Source organism: Triturus cristatus, chromosome 4_1 (genome assembly GCF_964204655.1).
Source record: "Triturus cristatus chromosome 4_1, aTriCri1.1, whole genome shotgun sequence".
Taxonomy (NCBI): domain Eukaryota; kingdom Metazoa; phylum Chordata; class Amphibia; order Caudata; family Salamandridae; genus Triturus; species Triturus cristatus.
Window position 1 is genome coordinate 1,234,404,434 of NC_140585.1, and position 24,980 is coordinate 1,234,429,413.

The 24,980-nt window shown below is 45.9% G+C and overlaps 1 protein-coding gene across 2 annotated transcripts in view; it reads right to left on the reverse strand.

Moving 5' to 3' along the window:
- The window catches only part of LRP1 (LDL receptor related protein 1), a 1,298,976-nt gene that overhangs the window by 914,664 nt on the left and 359,332 nt on the right, over positions 1-24,980 (reverse strand). For both annotated transcript variants that reach the window (XM_085654639.1, XM_085654638.1), the window contains exons 18-19: positions 17,326-17,442; positions 3,570-3,650 (exon numbers count right to left, since the gene is read on the reverse strand). In XM_085654639.1, coding sequence (XP_085510765.1) covers positions 3,570-3,650; positions 17,326-17,442 — 198 coding nt within the window. The remainder of the gene's footprint in view (positions 1-3,569; positions 3,651-17,325; positions 17,443-24,980) is intronic.

The following is a 24,980-nucleotide window of genomic DNA, read 5'->3' on the forward strand; positions in this document are numbered from 1 at the left end:
AGAACTGCTGCCTTAAAAACAACAAAAACAACACACAAAGCTGCAGCACTTCCCAGATTGACAAAGAACCCGCGATAAATCACATTTTATTCAACCTACATTAATATTTCACTGATGTTTACTTTGCTATATATTTTGCTAGATTTTAAATAAATTATACAGGGATAAAGATTCAAGAAAAACGGGGGGGGGGTATCCAAATTCCTCATTGTTTTCGACATTCTGGGAAGTACTTCCGCTTCAAACAACAAACCATCAGACTAAAATGACAGGGAATATATATAGATAACCGAAATGAAAAGGACATTTATGTATTGAAAAAAAAAAGAGTTAAGAACCAGAACTGAGAAAGCAAGGGTGAAGAAGGAGAATACGAAACATGGCCTGGTTACTGATATAGGGAATCACAGATTAAAATAAACCAGTTACTAACATATAAATATTGGAATCTAGAATTGATTTCTTTCACAGATTTACAAGCTCCATACATATTCAGAATTATCAGGAGGAGAATATCAACAAGAACACACAACATTTCATAAGAATGTGAATCTATGAAAGATCCAGTGCTAGAGATGAACATGTTTCTTATCTGTATTTAAGTCATGAAAATCTTATATATATTCAAATGCTTTTGAAATATTCCCCGCTATGAGGCAGGAGATGGGAATCCCAACCCAAAAATGAACATTCCAAAAGGATTTAACTCACTGGCAGATCCAACACTATACAAGTCTTTTTTTCAGTCTTGTAAAATGGCAATTTTGACTGGGTCTCCAGCGTCTATTTAAGGTCTACAGCTTTTGATATTTTAAACAACATACATAATTTCAAGGGCTCGCGTCTGCATGTCTGCTAAAATTTACATGACAAGTATGCACTCAGGTGCCATCTGTAGGAAAATGTAATTTACTTGTCCTGATGAAACGCCCATCCTGAACACAATACGGAAATGCTGATATTATACACAATTATAGCTACTGATCCATCTATTTGGTTTTAGCACCTTGGATACCTCTCAGTGACACTCTAGGACCTGATGACCGACACAGAGTTTCTGATCTGGGGTAACTAATAAAAAATGTAAACAACCATTTGCAATGCAATAGGTCTCGCAGTACTGATAGTTTGAGGTATTGGAGTTGCAAATAATAATGCAACGCCAATAGCTCATACTTTTTGTAATGCCAGACCTAGTGCATTGCAAATGCTTTCTCGGTGCAGTACTGTAAACTGCTCCTAGAGGTCCCTAGTGAGCAATGCAACAGCGCTGCATATCTAGGAACAGTACCGCAAGCTGCTCCTAAAGGTCCCTAGTGAGCTGTTTTGAGAAGTTGCTGCTGCTACATTAAAAAGTAGCATTAGTAGAATTATGTAAATCGTAATTTAACTTCAAGGCTTTGATAAGTGGGCCAGGAGTTTCAGGTTGTGGCTAGACCAGTTTTGTTTAAATCTTTTTACCACCCTCTGAGCGACGCATGCCCGTCTTCACCCAAGGAAAGACTGAAACGGAGATGTCGATAACAAGTAGGTAAAGCCACTAACATTTTTAACAAGACCTATTTCCTAGAAAAGAAGCGTTCGCGATTGTCCAGGGCTGCTTTAAAAGTGAAAGTGAGCATGGCACGAAGGAAAGCATGTCTTGCCTGCACCAGGAGAAAGGCATTAAATAAAATAGTGCTTCCAGACTAAATGCAACGTACCATGTAACAACAAAGTAAAAGTGCCAGTCCTCATGGGAGGTTACAAATGCAGACAAGGCAGTACCAAGGAGGGACTAACAAGCCTATTTACGAATCAGAAGCCAGCATTTACGAAGGCCAATGAAAAAGGCCAATGACAAATATGGGCGGAGAGTGGGCAGGGCTTCCAGTGCATACTCCAATACAGCATGCCTCGCAGAGCGAGCAGCACATGAGCGCTGCTGCTAGGTTCGACACAAAAAATAGGGGTCAGTCTGAGTTAGCAGGAGAAGAAAAACCTGAAGGATGGCTCTGCTGTCATACCATAAGCAGGCAGACCTTCCAGTCCTCCGTATGAAAGGTCAACCAACAGGATATATCTGCTGGCTAGAAGATCTGTATAACATTAGGAAGTCAGGCAAAAATGAACTACTGTTTGGAACCAGAGGTAAAAGGCCTGTTCACTTCGCCCTGACCATCGATGTATTAGCTGTGCTACCAAAAGCACAGCATGCAAGTGTTGAGTAGCACAAAAGATATTTGCATCCTTTGAAATTTTGGGTGTTAGTTCCGTGTAAACTTTAGGATACGTTTGTGGTTCAAGTTCTGCACCTGTAAAGGTAGTGTACTCAGAATTGAAAAGTATGCCATGGAATGCTGCAACCTCTTCGATTGATCATCCAACACTCAATCCTGATATATACAAGTAGCAAAGGCCTAACGCTGCTAAATAGGGCCACATCCGGTGAGACAGCTCTGTTGTCAAATGCCTGAGTCTGTAATGACTGTGTAATAGTAAGCATATCACTTAGGTAAGGATCGTAACTATTACAAGGCTCACTGTAGTGAGATTACATCTGTTTAATATGAGAGAAAACTAGGATTTAAATCTCTGCAGTAACAGAGACTGCCACGTTTTTAGAGGTATAGGACCAGTATTCAATAAAATCAGTATTCATTTATAATTTTGTTTTACCCTTTTACGGTCAACAATATTATGGTTTCATTCAATATTAATACTAACTACTACATTATTATATTCAGAAATGTCAGCTTCAAAACTAAATACCCTTCACCTTAATCTATAGTATTAATACGACTGTCCAGTTTAGAGATTAGCAAATCAAAGAGAAGTATCTCAATTCAAGTGGATCTTAGTTAATTTACTCAGCTCTTGCGGGACTCACTAAGGACCCTGAAACACGGACAGCCGAACTGTCACTGCAACAAAAGAATCACTCATGGCCCACAGCTGGAAGGGCTGTCTGCAGGACTAAGGGATAGTACAGTACCATCTCTGCAGTGTGACTATTGCAAACTTGCAGGTCAGAACCATGCATCTTACGGGTTTGGTGTGCAGAACTTAAATCCACCCTACATACTTTCTTTAAAAGTTTATTAGCACACCTAGATTTCAGTAAAGTCTGCCTGCCTACATCTACGTTTAACAGAATAGCAGAAGTAAAAATCCTAAACCACAATTTCTAAAACAATATCCTTCCAAATACAGTTCGCCTTTGGCATCCTTCATTTTTTGTAAGGTGTGTTATTCTTATGACAGTGGCCATAGGGTAAAACGTCATGAACAAAGGCAGAAGTCTGCATTGCCTCTGAATCTAACATGGTTCATATTGCAAAAATTGAAACACAGCTTTTACCCATACTACTACATAATTTGTCAACTGTCCTCTCTGCTAAATGGGGCTTGACACATTTTGCTAGGCAGTTGCAACACGTCTGTATGCTGGCTCTAGAATGAATCATGTATCATGTATTTTCTCCCTCTCTAAATGGGACAAGCTTTGTTCCAAGGACAAGGAGGCAGAAAAGTGACAGTAAAAGCAAGAAACAATTGTGTCCGAGACCTGGTCAGGGAGGGGGACTTACCATTATCACAGCGCCAGTTAATGTTGATGCACCGTCCGTTGCTGCAGGTGAACTGGGTCAACGGGAAACAGGTCGGATAGGCTATAGATGGCAAGCGATCAAACGTCATTAATTGCAATATTTGAACATGAATCTAACATTTACATTTTTGTTGGCATGTTTCATTTGCTTTCACTCACGTTTGCCTTCAAAATTTACTTTTTTTGTTTTTGTTTAGAAGAAATTTATTAGGTTGCGCTCTTCTCAACAGTGCTGCCAGGATGCACTGTGCAGTCCCAACCCTTACAACAGGGCTAATGCAGGCACATGACAACCATACTGGGAGACAGTATAGTTTGAGTGCTAGGTCTGAAGAAGCACAAACTAAGAATTTAAAACGGAACAGCATAATTGAGGGTTCTCTTTAATAATAAAAATCAATTTATAGCCAAATTAACCTTTGTTGCAACATTACTCAATGCTGTAATGTATAGTTCGCAGTGTGCATGTAGTTCTTTGATGACAGTTATTTATTCACAGTTCTATATCAGGATTTTAATTTATAAACTGCAAGTAACAAATGGATCTCTCTGACAAAAGCAGTAACCCACTGACCTATTTCTATTATATGCACTTTGTGATCTGCATGGTACACATTCTTTTCAGCAGGCACATTAACCCTCTGAGCTAGGAGTCAATTCCTCCACTATACAAAACTCCGATCTGTCACTAGGAAGAACATTAATCACCTGAGTTATCGTGACATATTTATTGTTGCCTGGAAATTGCTTGAGTAAAAGAAGGCGGCAGCAGGTGCTTTTAAAACCAAAATAAACTTGCAAACTCAGCACCCCTGAAGTCAGCACAGGGTGCATTGGCACCAGTGGTACCACCCTAGAGCTGGCCCTGCACTGGCCAGCCACTAGGCAGGGTGGGTTACTTCAACTGGCCATTGGCTGCAACGGCTACCAACTTCATATTCCGACTGGACACTGAAAATCATCCCTGGTGATGCCATCCTGGGGCAGGTCACCGCGCAGGGCAGGGACCTCCCTAACTTCTCTGTGAGTGACCCAGGGGCTCCTGCTGAAGACGGGGGTCCGGAGAGGTGTGTTTGCACTTCAAAGAGACTGTTCCAATGAGCGGCAGGTCTGTGAGTAAAGGAGCCCATGCAGCTGAGCAATGAATTCCAGGGGCTTAGCGCTCAATGGGGGATATGGTGCAGTGGCAACGGGCCCTCAGTCGTCGGGATCCCACTGAGCCCTAGTTGTTACTCTATTGCTCTCTCCAGACACCAAGCTTGAGCCCACCCCCCTAGCTTCCCCTACGGCCCAGAGCACCCCTGCGATGCACCGAGCGAGGCAACCCTGCAGGACTGTGAGGGGATGCTGGTAAGAATCTTTGTCAATACTTTTACACATTGGTCTGTTAAACTGCAGTTCACATTTTGCCTCCATCTGCCACAGCATACAAGGGTCCACCCACTTCACCTACTGGCTCCCTTAATTTTGAGTGACTGCACAAAGCCTCTGCACACTGTTCACATCCACCTCAAATAGTTCCTTTCTCTTTCCTTGCAAGGATGGTTCAAACTGTGCATTAGTAGTATTTCTTTTAAATACCTAGAGTGTTTGGGTGACATTGTAACATTGCCGCTGCCTGTGACCCGGCCGCTTGGTTAGGTGGGGGCTTATTCTGGTCTCCTTCACAAATCATAATAAAATACACGGAACAGAACCTACTTATGTTTAGAAGACATCACTAGTAAAGAAAGCTCAATGGGGATTTTTTAAATTTTTATTATTCGCAAAGGGCGCGGACGTTTATATGATGAAATTTTCTTTTTTTCTCATTTATGAGCCATATGCTTGCAATAAGAAAATGTAACCATCGCCCCAGACTGCTTAGTCCAGACTTATTGGCTATGCCAATGCTTGTTTTCAGTTGGGGAGGAGGGTAGTGAAGACTAGGACGGTAAGTGCTGGAGGAACGAGCGCATAGAAGCCCCTGGGGGTGACGAGAGTCTCTGGAGCCTGGAAGGACTGGGGGTGCGAAGGATCCCTGAAAATGGTGCTTCCATAACCCAAAGAGGAGGGGGGGGGGGGCTGAGGAGAAGCTGCATGCACTCAGGAGGAGGAAGAGGGGAGCCTGAGGTGGTACCAAAAGCCCGAAGCTGCCTGTCAACATGACAACCACAGGATCAAAACGCGTCAAGGACGACGGCCATGGCCCTGTGCCCGGGTGGATCCCAGCGCGCGAGGCCAGCAATTGAGGAGCCAGCCACATGCCTGTGCGCACGGAGTCCTGTGGTCTCGGGGGAGGGGAACCATGGGCACGGTGACCTGTGTTACCACGGCGGTGGGAGCCCTGGCACATAGTATGCAGTCTCCAGAGGCGAGTCCCCCGGGAGTGTGGGCTTCACTGGTGGTGGTGGGGGAGCCCCCACCCTGGTGTAAAAGAACGCAGCTGTTATTCTTCTCTCAAGCACCCCCACCCCGAAGGACACAGCTCATGGCTGTGAGCCCATTCTTTCAGTGGCCTTAGAGCAGAGATAATGTAGTTGCCTGTGGCCTTGGTTTCGGGCTGTGACTGTGAGCATGGGAAGCCAGCAGGCAAGTTTGCCGAGTACGTGAATGATGCTAACAGGGCTGCAGCCTGGTGTGTTCCAGCAGCTGTGCAGTGGCGGCAGCGTGCACCGATGCATCAAGTGCTTTACCTGCCCCCTGTGTCGATCTGAGATCTCTGCACTGACAGGGCGGCTCTGGGCCCCTTGAGATTACAAACAAAAGGAAGAGGAGCTGAGATGTGCTGAGTGGCCGATCGAGGAGCACGGGGCGTCACTCGAGAGGGACATTCACCTCCTCCACCTGTGCTCTGTGCGCTCAAGTCCATAATAGCGCCCAGAATCCTGAAGCGCCATAGAGGAGTGATCCCGGCACATCCTTCTACAGAACCGAGATCTGATGCAGCGCGCGCTGTAAGGAATGCAGCTGCCACTGTGCCCATGGCTGCACGTGAAAGTGAAAGCTTATTGGAAACCTGATCCAGAACAGATGGCACCCTGAACGCACTGCTCGCTCCAGAGACCCCTAGGCCATGGGAGTGAAAGTTTTGAGGAAAGGCGGGACATGCACCCGTCTTTACCATTTGTGTGCTTTCATTATTGAAAGCCACACGCAAAGGCCAATGGGAATGTGTGGGAAGAGGCAGACCCACACGGAGAAGTCTCTTGGAAGTCTGAAGTGATTCCAAGCAGCCTTATTCTAGAGTAACGAATGCGCGCTGCGCTAGGCGAGACCTAAAAACTCGCATAGACATAGATAAGTCTTTAGATTACTGAACACAATCGATAAGTGGAGCAGCTGTAGGTCAAGAAGTAAAATGTTCCAAAACATTGATGATTCTGATGAGAAATCCTCCTACCTTTATACAAGAGTTTAGGATGGGCAATGATAGATATCTGTGCTCACGAGGCTCCTGGTAAGTATGCAAGAATTAATTTTGGAGATTAAGTAACTCATTGCATAACTAATCTTCAATATTTGCCAATTATTGCTATGAGCACTCTAATCCTGACACTCTAGAAGGAAACCCATGTGCATACTAACACTGCAAAGACCTACTTGAGTTTTTGAAATCCAAAATGTGCCAAATTCAGCGACTCAATAGTGTACATATAGGATCAATTTTTTTTCTCACCCATTCTTTTCCTGTGCTACAATTTTGCTTCTCCTCCAAATCTGTGGACAGCAAAGTGATCAGCTTGGCTACGAAGATAAAAGCATTCAAATTGCCTCCAAATCCTTGCCCAGCCTTGCGCTTCAGAAAATTAATCCCTTTCATCGCAATAAGCACTATAATCATGATTAATGTCTCTCTCTGATCTAGGGGAGTGACTGGTATCCGTGTATAGAACCATTATCAACCTCTCCACAAAAACAAACATCTACAAATCCCAAGATGCTAACTACTGATTAATTTCCAAACTTCAACCATTTATTCTTTCAATTGACACTTAACTGATCTGGCCAATAAAAGGGGTGTGCTCTTCATTTCTGTTGATGAAGACAATAAAACAGCTCCTCGACCTTTCTGAAACCTACTGCACTCAACCAGACAATACTGGTAAAAACGCTGGAACAATGGTCAGGCATAGATGGAGCTGCTTTGTCATCTAGCAGATCTCTTCTGACCAACAAGAGAAAAGAAATCAGGATTTTGGCAGTCAAGTCTTCCACAACTCAAGCTGTAGGAAACTGGGCTTTTGTTGCGGTTATCGCCTCACTTTTTGGCCCCTTTTTTGTTAGCAACTACATGCTTATTTTCGACTTACAGTGCACCGTGGCCTGCTAACCAGACCTCAGTGCGCCAGTGCTCCATCCCCAAAACAAGGTGTTGTCTAATTGTGCTACAATTGGCTAAGGACTTTAGCACCCCTGTAAGTCCCTACTAAATGATACCCTAGGTACCTAGGGCATGAGTGCCAAAGAGGGTCCCAAAGAGCTGCACCATATTTTATGCCACTCTAAGGGACCCACACACAAATTACACAAAGACTTCCATTGCAGGCTGTGTGACATGGTGCAAACCATGAGTGAACACATGAAATTAAACACTCCTGTATGCCATGCGAAAGCCACTGCATCTAATATATGTAAGTCACCCCTACAGGTAGTCTTTGAGCCCTAAGGCAGGGTGCATTATTGTTTTATGTGAGGACATATCTGCATGAGCAGATATTCCCCTGTGATGTCTAGTTCTATTACTAGACATTATAAGTGAGCAGGGAAGCCATCTTTAGGTACATACTGGGCACTGGTCGAAACAAGTTGCCCAGTTCCAAAATGGCGAGAAAGCAAGACACACACAATTGATGGACGGAATGCAGAACAAATCACAATATTCACCCCTTGTCAAGAGATCTGGGTTAAATCCATCATTATTTTGCTCACCATGCCACCCCAGTTTAGACCTGGACATATGCAAATCAGTCTTGACCCTGTGCCTCATGGGAACAGTCCAGCCCGAACTGCCAAGCCAGGTCCTCCCTGGACAGGAAACAATCATCCTAGGACCAGTTTCAGGGTTTCACCCCTCTTCAGCCAGGATAGCTTGATTCCAGTGGCACAATGAGCCCAGTTACAAAATGGCTTCACTGAAACCTATGGTGTTTGGTATAAGACATCTCGTTTTACTAAATCCACACCGATTCCAGTGATGAATTTATTAATACATGCACCCAGAGGGTACCTTAGAGGTGCCCCCTGAAACCTACCAGCCCTCTAGTGTGCTAGTCTAGGTCCAGCCTGCCACCACAGATGAATTTCTGACCCCCGGGGGAGAGTCCACACTCTCAGGAGGTCGGGAACAATACTTGCTCTGGAGAGAAGTGTTTTACTCCTCCTCCAGGAATGCTGCTAAATTCGCATTCCAAAGCAGGGTGCTTCAAAGAGCCCATTACCTGGGGGCGTGGCCATGCAAGATGGCCGACAGGGCACGAATCTGAGAGGCTCCAGATGGATTCCACTTAACCCTACCGAATCCTGCATGCTTGGCCCTCTCTGTTCACCCCAGGACGGCGGCTCCTGCAGTGCTGTGACAGGGTTTGGACAGAGGATGTGGTGGAGCATGGGCGACGTGCATCTGAGCTGCCCGGGTCAGACCCAGGGCCGGCCTGGCGACGTGCCGTGGCCGGCTTTCACGCCGCCAAAGGTACCAGGTACTGTGGGGGCATGTCGGGGGATGAGGAGAGTCCCGTATTGACCTGGGTCACGTAAAGAATTTCTGTGGCCCGGAGTCATGCCAACTTTGTTCCGGGAGCCTGCTGTGAAAAGAAGCACGCCGTTCCCTGCCGGATTGCAGCTCAGGCGCGATTCCCTGGCCATTCTATCGCTGGTTTGCCAGAGGGCGCTGCCCGGACAAGGATGACCGGGACGCGGCCGCTCGCTGGGGGGCCTGGCTGCTGGCTTGGTGTGGCTCGGTCTGGCGGCACCTGGCACGTACGTGAGGCAGCACCGCTGCGAACCGGACTCCTGCTGCTGGCTTGCGAGAAGCTGCGGACGCCGCATGTGGGTCCGGATGTGGCTCCTGCAGTAAGGACTAACGGAATTAACTGCAGGTGAGGCGCCAGGGGGGACCACTCTCATTCTATTGGATGCTAGAAAGGAGATGGTGTGCCTGGAAAGTGCGTGAATACATGAGAGCTTAACTGGAAAGGGGACTTTATGTGGTTTAGGGCCAGTGGAGGTCTCCTGTGATTCTCTTTACATGCCAGAACTGGACAAGTGCACTCTGACCCTCATCCCCCCGGGAGCAGCAGAGTGCTTGTAGCGCCAAGGCACCGCGGTGTCGCATTGCAGGTTGGGGATATTCCCCCTCTTTTTGCAACGTGGGAAGCGGGCAGTGGACTCATCTATTGCTCACTGAGTGCGTGTTGAGGCATTGGATCCTTGGGGCGCACATGGGGAGGAATAAACAGACAGGGGGCCCACCAGGGCAAAAACATGGATGTCTATACAACCCCGGCCTGCAGTGCTGAACAAAGGTGGTGGCGGGTGGACTCAAGTGAGGCGCTGACTAATCGGCTGGGGAACCCACAAGGGCTGAATTGCTGGAGGCTATACAGGGTTCTCGCCTAGCTCTTGAAAATAAAATTGAGACGGATGCCCTGGAGGTCAACCTCCTCCACACAGACTTACACAAGGTGTGGGATAAGACACGACTGGCAGAGGGCTCCATCGAGGAAATACAGATGGAGGTGGCCTCCTTACACAAACAGACCTGGGCGTGACCTCAGCCACCTGAGTCCTGGAGGCGAGGGTAGAAGACGCAGAGGGCTGCTCCCGTCGCAATAATATGTGCCGCCTGGGATTATCGGAGAGAGCGGAAGATGCACACCCTGAGCAGTTTATCGAGACATGGATCAAAAACACATTGAAGCCCCACAGGCTGTCCCCTATGTTTATTATTGAACCGGCGCACCGCGTTTTGGTGGCTCCACTGCAGCCCGGGGCTCCCCCGCGGGCTCTCATTGCGTGTATACTAAACGATAATGATCTTGACAGTATCCTCAGGGCAGCAAGAGACACTGAAAATGCCAAGTTTGAAAACCACAAGATCTCCATCTATCCTGGCTACACAAACAAGGTGCAGTTTGCCTGCAAAACATTCCTGGAAGTCAAGGCTAAGTTGTGGTCCATCCAACTTCGCTATATGTTATTATACCCTGCGTAACTGCGGGTCATCTCTGGGGACAATTTTTTTGATTCACCTGATGTCTGGCTAGAGGTGTGGGACAAAGTGCCCCAAGAGCAGAGAGGCACCTGGGGCACGCCACACCACGCTGTCTAGGGGTCCTGACGGTACAGAGGCCTCAGCTGCGGCGTCTGGCCCTCGTCAAAGCCCGGAAAGGTCAGCCACCCCCAGGGTGGAAAAACAGGAGGATGGTACCATGGCTCTGGCTCCCAACGGAGAGAATCTGGAAAAGGGGGAACATTATCACATGGAATGTTCGGGGGTTCCGAGACTAAGCAAAGCGTTACAGGGTCCACTCCTTCCTAAGACGACATATGATCCATATTGCTCGTTTACAAGAGAAACACCTAGGGGATGCGGAGGCGTTAAAATTGCAAAATGAAAATGGAGTGGTCAAGTGTTCACTGCTTCGTACTCTGCCTATGCCATGGGGGTGGCTATATGGGTGGCGCCGGGGACCCCCTTCACGCTCACTTACTGTGAAGCAGATGTGGAGGGCCGATGTGTATTAATTCAGGGAGTTCACATTGCCTAATGCTTTTGCCCCAACCTAGATGACAAGGCTCTTCTTTGAGGGGATGCAGGATCACCTGTCGTACAGTGTGGGGTCCCCCATCATTTGGGCAGGATATTTCAGTTGTGTTTTGGATGGCGAGGGTGTTCGTCACTCACCATTGCTCTGAACACATATCTTGATAATAACTGGGGGATGTCGAACTCAAAAGCTACGGAATGGGAGGCCTTAAAGGTGGTCGTGCGAGGCTCTTGTATTGGCACTGTCTGTGGGGTGCGCAGGAGACTTATAGCTACCCTAAAAAGTCAAGAAGACTCATTGGCAGGTTTTCAGCAGCAGGCGGCTTTGGCAGCTGGGGACAGCGTGGTGATGCTGGTAGTCCATAGGATGTATGCTCCCTCTGGGACACCTTGGACAAAACAGGTCTAAAATCCTATCGCCAGCTATTGCATAGAGAATGGGACAAATTGGGCAATTTGGTGGCCTGGATTCTCAAACAGAAGGTAGAGCTGACCCCCATCATCTCAATACGAGGCCAAGATGGTAATCTGTGATCTGAGCGTCATCCAGTGCTAACGTTGCTATTGGATAATTTTAAGGCAATCTATCAGGTAGGGCCCCCGGATGTAGAGGGTAGGATAGAGGACTTCCTGGCATGGGAGGGGCTTTCGTGACTGCAGAGGGAGGCCATGTTAGAATTGGAAAGGGACCTCTAGGCGGATGAGGGTGTCAAGGCTATCTGTACTTCTAAGGCCCCCGGTGGGAATGGATTTCCAGTGGAATTTTATCATGTATATTCTCCAATTCTTAGAGAGAAGTTGGTCGAGGTATTTTGGGAAGCAAAAGTTAACGGGTGTCAGCCGCTCACCATGAGAGAGGGGGTGGTATGCTTAATGTTGAAACCTGGAGGGGATTCTGTGGACCCGTACGCCTATAGGCCCCTTACTATGCTGAATACTGACCTAAAAATTCTGTACAAGATTCTGACGATAAGGATGGAGGGAGTTATTCGGGATCTAGTCCATGAGGACCAATGTGGCTTTATGCCAATGTGCAGCACTGCACACAATATTCGCAGATTGAGTCATGTGCTTCATACAGCCCAGGGTTGGAGGGAGGAAACGGCACTGCTCTCCCTCGACCTAGAAAAGGCATTTGGTACAGTGGAATGAGCCTTTCTTATGGCAGTGCTGGGGAGCATGGCATTTGGTCCCAATTTTAGAACTTAGCTCCTGTATACAGAGCCCTCGATCCACGTCAAGGTGGGAGGGCAGCTTTCGGAGCCCTGGCAGGTAGGGCGGGGCACCCTCTCGCCCCTGGCACTGTTACACGCAGAAATGGCCCCATAGAGCATGCGCATAGGGAACAGAAATCACCTAGTCTTGCTTTATGTGGAAGACACGTTAGTGAATGTTCGTGAGCCCGGAGAGTCCATCCCATTGTTGATGAGGCATTTGCCAGATTTTGGCAATGTCTCGGGTCTGAAACTGAACATTCGTAAGTCCCTGCTGTTCCCCCTCGGGAGCTGCACCACCTGGCAGATGTGGGTCTGAGATAGGAGGTGGAAGGGTTCAAATATCTGGGAATTTGTGTCACTCACACGGACGCCTAATACCAGCGTAAAAATGTTGACCGGGTGCTGTCCAGTCTGGAGGCATCAGTCTTCTTCTGGAATTGACTTCCCCTCTCCTTAGTGGGAATGGTGGCAATAGCCAAAATGGTCTTCCTTCCAAGATGTCTGTATCTGGTGCAGAACTCTATGTTCTCACTGCAGGATTGCTTTTTTCGACGCCCGGATAGCCTACTGGTGATGCTTTTATGGGCAGGTAAACATAGAATAGTGGCGCTTGCCACATTGAAGCGAGATATGGAGGACGGGGGTTGGCTGTCCTGGATATACAATCTTACTATTACCCTGCTCACCTGCAGCACGTGTCCCGCCGGCTAGCGGAGTCTGACAACTGGGAGAAACGGCTTCTGGGAGTGGACGTGGGGGTGAGAAACATCCTGCCTCAATTACTAATTGAGGGGGGAGATCTGAGGTTCAGATGCCCTACTTGATAACCCACAATGCAGGGATCTGGGAAAGGGTGGTTCTGAGGGTACTCCGCAGGGCTCCCATCAGCAGGGAACTGAAATTGTGGGATTTGGTGGAATTCAGAAATACTGACTCCACCATGTCAATGGAGTTGTGGCGGGAAGGGGGTTGCTTGGTGACGGGTGATACCTTAATCTCGTTGCAGGATGCACAGGACACCTTTGGGGTGGGACCAGCTCATTTCCTACATTATGCTAAGGTGGCGAGAGTCGCTAAAGATCTCTGGGTGGAATTTCCGGCAGCCTTGCGTTCATCAGAGGTCTTCGAGGGGCTCATAGGAAGGGAGGGAAGAGCACCACCTCATCACGCTTTTCTAAAAAGCCCTCAGGAAAGATACGCAGACACTGCACCACCCCGCACGCAGGGCATGGGAGGGCGATATGGGGGTGCCGATCTCTGACACGGATTGAGAGCTGGCGTTGAACCTCGTCCTTACTGTATCCTGCAATAAGTATTTCAAGTTACTACATTTCTATTTTGTACACTGTACCTATGTCACCCCACACAGTAGTAATAGGATAGAACCCACGAGGAATGCTGCCTGTCCAAGATGTGGAAGGGTGTGAGCTACCTTCTTGCACTGAGAATATCCTCCAGTTCAGGCCTATTGAGCGCTGGTGGTACCCCGCATAGAGGCAGCCACGGGCATTCGCATCCCACAGACCCCACTTGCTTGTCTGTTAGGAGTGGTGGTGCGCCCCAGAGGGCGCAGGATTCCTCATAGACTGGCTCAACTGGCTCTCCTATTGGCATAGAGGCAGGTAGCCATCGGGTGGATGGGGGCACGGGCTCCACTGCTGACCAGTTGATTGAAGGACTTGAAGGAATGTGGAGCCGCAGAAGAGCAACATGTGCGCCTCATGAGCACTGATAGGGACCTGAGACTATTTTACTGTGGGTGCAGCTGCGTGGTATGTTTAAGGAGGATGACGGCCATCCCATTGCGGATTACCCGGGTGGGGAGGGGGGGGGGGATTGAAGAGAGGGGAGAGCATCTTTTCCTTGGCAGCTTTCACAGCGACAGAGTGAGTTATAATGTGTGACTGTATGGCTTTAAGCTCGATGCCTTGGTTTTATTTTTACATTGTTGTGCAATACCTTCAAATCCATGTGCAACTCATATATGCAATCTGAATCTGGTAAATCGTAACATGTTTTTAATGTCTGTCTGCTGAAAAAACCCTTCCGGTTATGCCAAATGCATTATCTGTTCGTTGTTACAGGAAAATCAATAAAAATACAGTTTAAAAAGAAAAGAAAAGAGCCCATTACATTTTGTATGCGAATCTTGCTTTCCTCAGGGGTGGGTGAATGCCAACCAGTCTGGCATCTTGGTGATGGCAGAATTAGGAACTCTGGGACAGGGTCATTGGCTACTACCCGACACTCCTCGAACACTCCTAAACCCAGGATTCAGGGAAACCACTGGCACCCTGAAATCAGATTCCTGACGACCTAAGAATGACACCAAAAGCAGCGAGAAGCAACTGACTTGGGGCCAAACCTTCCAAGCCTGTCTGCTGTTCCCGTCAGATAGCGCCAAAGTCGTCTAGTCCTGCAGTTGCTATGCCTTCAAAAGCCTGGAAGGACTGCCTGCCTTCAACAGAGACCCAGGAACTCCAGTGGAGTAGCACAGCTGATTCCCAGCATCCTGCAGGCACTCCAAAAGAACTGAGTACTCTGGATCGCCGCAATCCCCGGAATACCAGAAATCACCACTGTACCCATGCCCCCTAGCCTGAGTTGAAGTGGGCCAACAGTGCCAGAGTGGTCCCCTGGCCCTCCAGAGACAAAGCCCACCTTGGGTTTGCCCACAGTGGACTTACTGACGCCGCATGCAGCCTTTCTGTGCAGGCCCCCTGTACCGAGAGTTACTTCGGTGACAAAAAGCTGACGCCTCAGAACACCTCTGCACCCGGTTGCTCTGGCCCGAGGAGAAGAGGACCAAGGGTTTACCCATGTCCCTGAGCATTGTGAGACCTGAGCACCCTTGTCGGTACAGCCTGACTGGTCTCCCAGTTCCACACCTTGCAGCCTCTTTGCAATTGGACAGTTCCCCATTAAAGTGAATGGGACACAAACATTGAATAACTCCTCGGCAACCGGATGCCCCAGAGCTCCCGAGGTGACCTGTTGGTGTGGCCTTGCACCTTGCCCCATACTTATCTTAAGTCCAGGAAATTGGTCTCGTAAGTTGCTGTGAAGCATCAATATGCAGTGTAGGTCTTTCCTCCATAGGATAACATCATCACTTAAGAAATTGCACGGGTCCATTTTCAAAACTGTAAAAATTCATAACTCAAAAATTACTTACCGGATTCCGATGATCTTGGTATCTAAATTTACATAAAAGTATGTGTTATTCTTTATAAATTGATGTTAAATTTCTTTACTGAGTGTGGTCTCACTTACTGCCTTTGTGTGTGCAATAAATGCTTAGCACTGCCCTCTGATATGCTTAACTGGTCACTCACAGTACCACAAAAGAGAGCATTTGGGGTGTCATTTTTGCCTCTGTAATTCTTTTGGGGTTTGCCTGACCTCTTTACACAGTGTACCTCCTTTTGGTCCACTATATAGAGTGCCAGCTTCCTACACCAGTGTCCTGTGAGGGTCTTTAAGAAATATTTCTCTCGTCTTTTTTAAAAATATTCATGTTCAGCCCTTGGTACAGTAAAATACATATCATGTTCTGGTTTAACCATGTACTTGGCAGTGGATGAAAAAGAGCAAAGCCAAAACTGACATCCCAATTATAGAAGAAACTGGGCTCCTCCCAGTATCCTAGATCTAGGAAACTTACCATCAACCAAAAAAAAAGAAAGGCTAAAAACCTTTCTGACTCTGAACTTTCGTTCATCCTTTCAGTCAATGTAGTGAACAAAGGCATCAATCTCCAGCTTGCGTTAGTTACAAAAATTGTTTCATTACTGAAAACCATGCATTGGGTGAAGTTGGAAAGCGTCAGTATCATAGCACATCATCCACACTGGTCTCCATGAGAAACTCACTGCCAGACTATGAACACTACAAAACTATTATTAAAACTGATGTGCCTAAACGTCTACAAATCCTATCAGTTGCCTTGGAAGTTCACCACTGGCTTCCAGGATGATATTCAAGACCCTCTGCACTGTAAATAAAGCTTATTCATATACAAGCAGAAATTGGGTCCACACTACAGCTCAACAGTTAAGCTTCAATCATCGTATACCCCCCCCCCCCACCCGACCACACCCCCCGCAACCCCCACCTCATGATCCGTCAAGAACTATAGAAGAGGATGACATACAGTGTGATATCCCTGAGGTAAGGGGCCCTACACTGTGCAATGCCCTCAACCTCAACATGAGATCAGAAAGGGATCCTTTCTGATTCAGGAAACTTCTGAAAACGAAAATACAGTCTATAATTTTAATTTATTTCCTCCCAAACACAGAGCACTATCTAAGAACAACCAACACAGAAACCAACCTATTTGATTGGACTCTACCCTACACTTTCTCTTCATCAAACTGCTCAATGTGGACTCCTCTAGTCTCAGAAATAAATAATTGCAAACTGTTACAGTATCTGAAAATGATGCAATTCAGATTGAACAAATGCTCGTTTTAACTAGGAGTGATGCAGCTTCATCCCAGAGGTTTTAATATAGTCAGCTTAAGCCAGCCCATTTATGTGGCAAACCGTAGCATTATAGGACCTCTAAAAGCATAGGGAAATTAAACTCCGAGACCTGCATAAACAGTATTGCAATAGTCCAGTCAAGCATTTATGGCAATATAAACTGCTCTATGACCCTGGTGTGTTCAAATCCTAAGCAAACTGAGTCTGCCTGATATGTGCCACTCTCTTTTCCTACCTGCTAGAGAGTGAGGCAAGTGGACCTAAACTTCAAATAGGGAACTCACCGCAAGAAGCAGGCTCATCCGACCGGTCTCCACAGTCGTCATCCAAGTCGCAGGTCCAGGAAATGGGGATGCATCGGCCACTGGCACAAGGGAACTGGTTGGGAGGGCAAGTCCGTGCTACAAAGACAGGGACAGGGAGACATTACACAGTGTGACCAGGGCTATGCCCCGATCCTAGAGAAAGTATATTAAGCATTAACAGACTAGACAATAAAATATGTTTGAAGACTGGCGCCACAAAGATCTTTGAAGACATACAACAGCAAAAGTCAGGAAGAGTGTTCAAAATATTTTACTTGTCTGGCACCAGCTAGTGGTTTAGGGGGACCTCTGGGCACTCCCTAGCCAAAGGGGTAAATGTTCCCTGGGGCAACACTACCCACTTTTTCAGCAATTCTTGGTCACTTATACTGCAAGCATTCCTACAGTACCGCTCTCTGACAATCCAGGACAGGGAAACAATTCTACCCTTGTGCAGATCCCTTATGCCCACCCACAGGTGTGGCCAAGGTAATGAACTATCCTCTGTGATCGCACAAAACCAGTTCTGGCAGTAGCTTTCCTCCCACTGGGTTTGGGGCAAGTCAGGCGAAGGGGACAAAAGTTGAAGCATTTCCAGATGTCACCCAAATTTGCTTGTGACAGGGAAGGTCCCTTTGAAGTAAATTATGTGTTCCTGCCAGGGGAAGAAAACACCTCCCACCTCAAGCACTTGTCTCGGCTCTGGGAGCAGTTTTCACACCTCTTTCACACCAAATTCAGTCCAAGTACCAGCTGGGAAGTGCTGGGGACAGAATGCAAATTAGCCTCCAGCAGCTGCATGTAGCGTAAAATTTTCTTAAAGTTAGATTCCCAATAGATTTACTAAAATTCTGACTTTATCGTTAGATTGGATATTTTAAATATTAAAAATGGCTTTGAATGCAGTTTGTAGCTGGCACATTTCAAAAACTGTAGATCAAAGTTTATAACCTACAGTTTGACTTTAAATAGTGCCGACTACAGCCTGACCAGTGACCTAGTCGCTGGGGGAACACACCATTTCCTATGTCACATACTGCACGCTTAAATATTATGCGCCCTACCTTGTGGGCAGCAAGATGCACCAAGGGGTAACTTATTCAATATTTAAAATAATAATGGAAGTGGCTAAGATGACATGGCCCACGTATCCGGATATGCCCCGGACCACTGAGATCTTGGACATTTTGTTAACGTGTGGAGGAGGGCGCAGTTTGTGTCCTTGTTATATAAGGCTATGAGGGCAGACTCAGGGTCTTTGGCGCGTAGGGCATGGGATGCTTGGAACGAAGACTTGCAGGTACCGTTGCTGGAGTGGGCCAGAGTATGTACACTAACGCGCAAGGTGTCCTGCAACGCCCGGTTCAAGTTGCTGCACTATAATTTCCTGCAGCGGGTGTATACGACTCCGGTGAGACTCCATGGTTTTGATGCCTCCCATTCGCATGAATGTCCTAGATGTCATGGAACTTATGCTGGGTTTATGCATTAGGCGTGGGAATGTTTGAAAGTGCATCAGTATTGGCTTGAGGTAGTGGCACGGCTACGTGGAAGGGTTGGAATAGTGTTGGAGGCGAAACCTGAGCAGTGCCTTCTGGGGCTGGTGCCACACCGTAAGAAGAGGAAAATGGCCAACAAATTATTGCAAAAGATAACAATAATAAACAGCAAAACAAAGGTGGGACACAGTCCTGTATCCGTTGGGGGAAGAAAACAAATTCAAAGCAAACAAACATTACAGGCAAGGCAAGCGAAGCTTAATTACGAAATCCAATGTTATAAGCTTTTTTTCTACAAACAGTGCACTTTTTTCCATAATAGACTAATGTGCATGCTGTCTAGATTGGGGTCGACGACGTTTCGATCCTATTACACGGATACAAGGATCATCATCAGGACGAGACAATGAACAAGCCTGGTGTTTAGAGAAATTGCCTGAGGAAAATAATGAAGAAAAGAGAAAAGAAAGAAAATTAAGAAAATTTTAAACCTGAATAAGGCAGCGCGGGATAAATATCCGTAATAGTGTTCAGTGCACATGCCACATGTGACTTCATGCAGTTGCTAGAATGCAAACGAGTGAGCTAGTGAACTAGATAGGACGATCTGGTATCCAAGGATAGCGCCGGTGGAGAAGTAATCTAGTTAGAACGTAAGGCCGTGGCGTGGCGAGGCGTAGAGTGTGTGGCCGCAATGAATATAAACAACCGGTCTCGAAGTGTGCGCTTACCAGGGACTGTCGGCGTGGTCATGTGCCGGAATAAAAATCACGTCTGGAGGTGCCAAGAGGTCTGGAGATGCTGGCGTGTGCGGCTAAGACCGCAACAATAGCTGGGGGAGGAAGGGAGGCAATTGAGGCAGGGGAGCGAGTGAGAGGGTGGCGCCAAGGTGACGGGATGCGGACAGAACAGGTACCTGTTAAATTATGTAGACGGGCAAAGGGGATTTCTAGCTTCGGTCCGTGGTCAAAGTGAACAATCTGCGAATCCGGGGTGGACACACAATCAAAATAGAATTGCGGGTAAGAGGAATCCGTGGAAATACACTAGAAGGGAAGGTTACAGTTAACTCAAGGGATCAAAAGTGAGAAAACCAATACGGGGTGGAGGTTCAGGTGCTTACCGTAATCAAGTGGCGTCCTCAGTTGACAATGAACGAGTGACGGGGAGGGCCAAAAAAGCGCGAAGATATACATGCAACGCGTTCGTGTGGTACACTAGAGCGTGAGATTACGCCGCCATGATGGAAGAGGATAGTAAAAATAGAGGAAAGATTGACCAGAAGCGGACAGTTTGAGGGTACATAATTACTACGAAGAGACAATTTATGCAAATAAGACGAAAATACAATTAATTATAAAGCGAACCAAGGCTCATCAGCAATACATCATAATTACTTGGCTGAACCCAAGGGAAGCAGTGAAACAGAACATAAGGAAATAATAAAGTGCGAACATCAAGAACTGTGAGGAGTGTAACAACGAAGCAATCACATTTCCGTTATGTTCGAGTTAAGTATTGTGTGGTGAGAGGCATCATGTGACATTTGTCATAGCAACCGGCGTTCCGATTGAATTATCTCAGGAGACAGTCTGAGAGAGAATATGGGATCAAAGTTTGTTGTTCAAATGAGATTAGTCCAGTCCTCATTCCGATTGAGACCATCCTTGATGCTGTTCAAACGAATGATCATTCTCAGCTCTTCTTTATTTAGAATCTTGGCGATGTCACCGCCCCTTGGGGGTAGTTTGACGCTCTTGATGATTGTCCACTTAATGTCATCCTCGGTGTGTCCCATTTCAGAAAAATGTTCAACAAGAGGAGCATTGGGGGTTTTACAGCGCAGTCTGCTCCTGTGTTGGCCAATGCGTAGTTTGATCTTTTGGGTAGTTTGGCCAATATAAACTTTGTTACAGGGACAGGAGATCAGATAAATGACATTACTGGTATTGCAATTAGAAAATGAAGTCAAGGTGATAAGTACATTATTAAATAGAAAAGTTTTTCCTTCAATAGTCATGCTACACACATTACAATTTCCACATTTAGCATGACCAATGAGGGGCGTGAGCCCCCAATGTTCATCCAAGGTAGTCAAGGGACGAGTGGTTGGCAGGGTGGCCCTTACCAAGTGATCCTTGAGATTGCGGCTCTTTCGGAAGGCAAACAGGGGTCGCTCTATGGAAAGATTGCCCGCATTTAGCACTGGCCAGTGTTGCAGGATGGATTTTCTGATTCGATTGGAGGCGGGGGAAAAGGTGGTGACACAGACTATGCGGTCCGTGTTGCTTTTGTTTTTAGGGGAAAGAAGGACTTCCCTAGGGCAATACCATGCTCGTTTTTTCGCATTGCTTACAAGTCTTTTGGGATACCCTCGGTCTCTGAGTTTGTTGCTAAGGGTAGTGGCCTCAAGGAAAAAATCTTCCTTGGAGTAGCAGTTGCGTCTAATGCGCAGAAACTGCGAGTATGGTAGTGAGTCTCTTAAGGCTCTGGGGTGATGACTCTCCTAGCGTAGTAAGGTGTTTCTCTCCGTACTTTTCCTGTAAAGTTTAGTGAGTAATTCACCATAACAATGATATATGGTAAGGTCCAGGAAAGGAATGTGTGATCTGTCATGTGTATTGGTAAAATTGAGGCCTGAGCAGTTATTGTTCAACCAATGATTGAACTGACAGAGTGTTGCTTCATTGTGATGCCAGATTAGAAAAATATCGTCTATGTATCGACGCCAGAGGGTGATACCAGAGAGGAAAGGGTTTGTGGGGGAAAGGATGGAAGACATTTCCAAGTGATCCATATACAGAATGGCCAGATTCGGCGCGAAAACAGCCCCCATCGATGTACCCTTCACTTGTTGGTAAAATTCATTCTCAAAAGAAAAGAAATTGCGAGTTAGACAAAGTTCTAATAACTGGATAATGAACAATGTGGGGACACAGTGAGGGCGTGGTCTGGAGTCTAGAACCTGTTGGATTTCAAAGAGTGCTGGGATTTGTGGAATATTGGTCTAGTTCACTAGCTCACTCGTTTGCATTCTAGCAACTGCATGAAGTCACATGTGGCATGTGCACTGAACACTATTACGGATATTTATCCCGCGCTGCCTTATTCAGGTTTAAAATTTTCTTAATTTTCTTTTCTCTTTTCTTCATTATTTTCCTCAGGCAATTTCTCTAAACACCAGGCTTGTTCATTGTCTCGTCCTGATGATGATCCTTGTATCCGTGTAATAGGATCGAAACGTCGTCGACCCCAATCTAGACAGCATGCACATTAGTCTATTATGGAAAAAAGTGCACTGTTTGTAGAAAAAAAGCTTATAACATTGGATTTCGTAATTAAGCTTCGCTTGCCTTGCCTGTAATGTTTGTTTGCTTTGTATTTGTTTTCTTCCCCCAACGGATACAGGACTGTGTCCCACCTTTGTTTTGCTGTTTATTATTGTTATCTTTTTCATTGAAGAATTAAATTGGATGTCCGGCTGGACATTCCTAAAATATAGTTCCGATTCTGTGCTATATTCATCCCCCTCATTCCTTAAATTGAGGACCACTGTTTGCTTAAAATTAACAATTACCCAAGGTCCTCAACTACCTATTGGGTTCCCTTGTTCTGTATAAATACAACAAATTATTGCAGCTGGCGCTGGTATTGACTAAGCGGTGGGTTGCCATTTGTTGGATGGGGGAACGGGCTCCCTCTTTTGCAAGCTGGTTGTGAGACGTGGGGGAGTGGTCCCTGGCGGAGGAACTACATATAAAAGCTTGCCGCAGGGACGAAAGGTTGGATGAGGATATAGCAACTTGGAGAGAATTATGTGGAGAATTGTTGAACTTAACTAGGACAGAAAGTGACCAGGCTGCTGAGACAGATGGTGACGATAGTATGTAAGTGCAGGTGCGCGCGTCCCCTAAATTGTATATGATGCTGTGTCTACTACTAAGCCATAAAAAATGTTAAGAGTATTTATCTGTGCTATGTGACCGGGGCTCTAATGTGTAAAATGTAAACAAGCCTATGGGTATCGTTTCAAAGGATTCTGTATATGACAGCTGTTTGTGGTGAAAAGTTATAAATAAAGTTTTAAAAAAAAGATTAAAATAAGGTTTCCTACAAGCCAAAAGGGTGATTTTAACAGGCCAGGGCAGCATGGTTCAAATACCTTCTGTCACGCGACACAGGGGAGGCATGAAGCCATATTTTCGTTGACACTACAGTAGATGGCACAATAGATACTGTAATCTTCCAAGTGGCATTTAACTTTCCCTGATAGGGGTGCATTTTTGCACCATATACTATGGCCTTATAGGAAAATTAAAAGTGTCAATCAGGCATTAAGCTAATTTCAATGTGTTCCCGGGATCAGAGCAAATACACTGAGCACTGGATAGCAACACCCCAGTATTAAGAGTTCCAGATTACCAGAAGGTGAGTCCCCAAAAATAAAAATAACTGGATGGTGACCGTAAGAAAAGCGGTCAGCTTGCAATGGACAGCAATTGTGGACAGGGAGAGGGCAGTCTAGGATGCATCTGGCTAATGTGACTAAAATGCCAAGCAGAATAGCTTCAAGCCTGGTTTAACTTTTCTTTTTCCTTCGTGTGGAATTTTATTCTAAATTAGGATTTGAAATTAACCTTTAGAAATCTACTACTTCTTATTAGCAGATCAGATACAAATTATGGGATCTTTCCTCCAAACACAATATTGATGTGCTTAACAGAAAAAAAGGAATTTCTGAAAAACAGCCTTTATAAAGAGGTACAACCCCACACCCTTTTGCCAATGTCAGTACCATGCATCAAATATATTTAAAGAAGCATTAGCCTGCTTCCTGGGCAGTGACAGGAGATCCCACCTACCACAGAAATTACATATCATTAAAAACACTTAGGTTTCATGACCCTTAAGAGCTTAAAAGGAAGGCGGAAAATGGGAAGGAGGGGTGGATAGCTGCACAGAAGACAATCTCTTATGTGCTGGTGAGGCAGCGAGCAGTGCATGTGAGAAATGCTCCCTTAACAAAAATAGTTTTTAGTGGTTACAGAGATGGGACCAACAAGCACAATGGTAAAGAAAGCAGGACTTCTGGAATGAAAAAAACAGCTTGAAGTAAGATTAACTACCAGGATTGGTAATGTAAAGAATGAAGAACTGACAAACATCACAAGGAACACTAATTCACTTGTCTGTCTTCAAATGTTCAAAGGGAGCCAGTTAAAAATGTGTGTAAAATCTGACGTTTGTAGACATACAAAGCTATGTAGTCCCCTGATAAAGCAATTGACAAATCTTTATTTGGAACACAATTTTATTAGTTATTCATTTATATGGACATAACGTCTAGTGAGCACTTGATGTTTTGTTTATCTGTGAGTTGTTTCGAATACCAATAGGGGCAATTAAATTAGAATACGCAAATAATGGAGGAGCATACAGCCCCAATTTCAGTAGTATCCAACACAGTAGATGTGTATCTAATTCAAGCCTGAGTATAATAATAGAATATAATAACGTGTCTTCTTAGCACACAAGATACACAAGAGCATTTATAGGAATATAAACGTTTCACAAGGGAATCGCATAGATCCTGCTTAGTGTCCAAGGTATTACATGTATTCTTGGAGGGGATGTGATATTATAAATTTCAATATACTTCTATACAGTTCAATACACTATTAATTTACTGGCTGGAGAAGCAGCTGAACAACTTCTCATTCATCATTATTAACTGCGATGCGCAAGCTTCCGTTACTGTCAATTGTTAGCATTCTCAGCACAATATCACCCCAGGCTTTTGCCACATCTTGCGGTCTAATCTCCATCCTGACCTCGTTCTTTAGTGCTTCCTCCCTCCTCACACTCCGCCCACTTGGAGACTTCATTATATAATTTCCACACGTTAGGACTAGCTTCATTTTTCCAGCTCATAGATATGTCATTTGGCCAATACGAGAACTAGATCTAGAAATCTGCTGGAGATGTTAGGTTTAGTTCTTGGCAAAATAAACCAGTAAGCATGCTACTGGAGCATTTGGGACAAGAACTGTAGCACCTTATTCCAATACACAGTCAAATCTAGACGGCTCCACATCACATGAAATAAAAAATGAGCCCATATGTTACATATAGGAC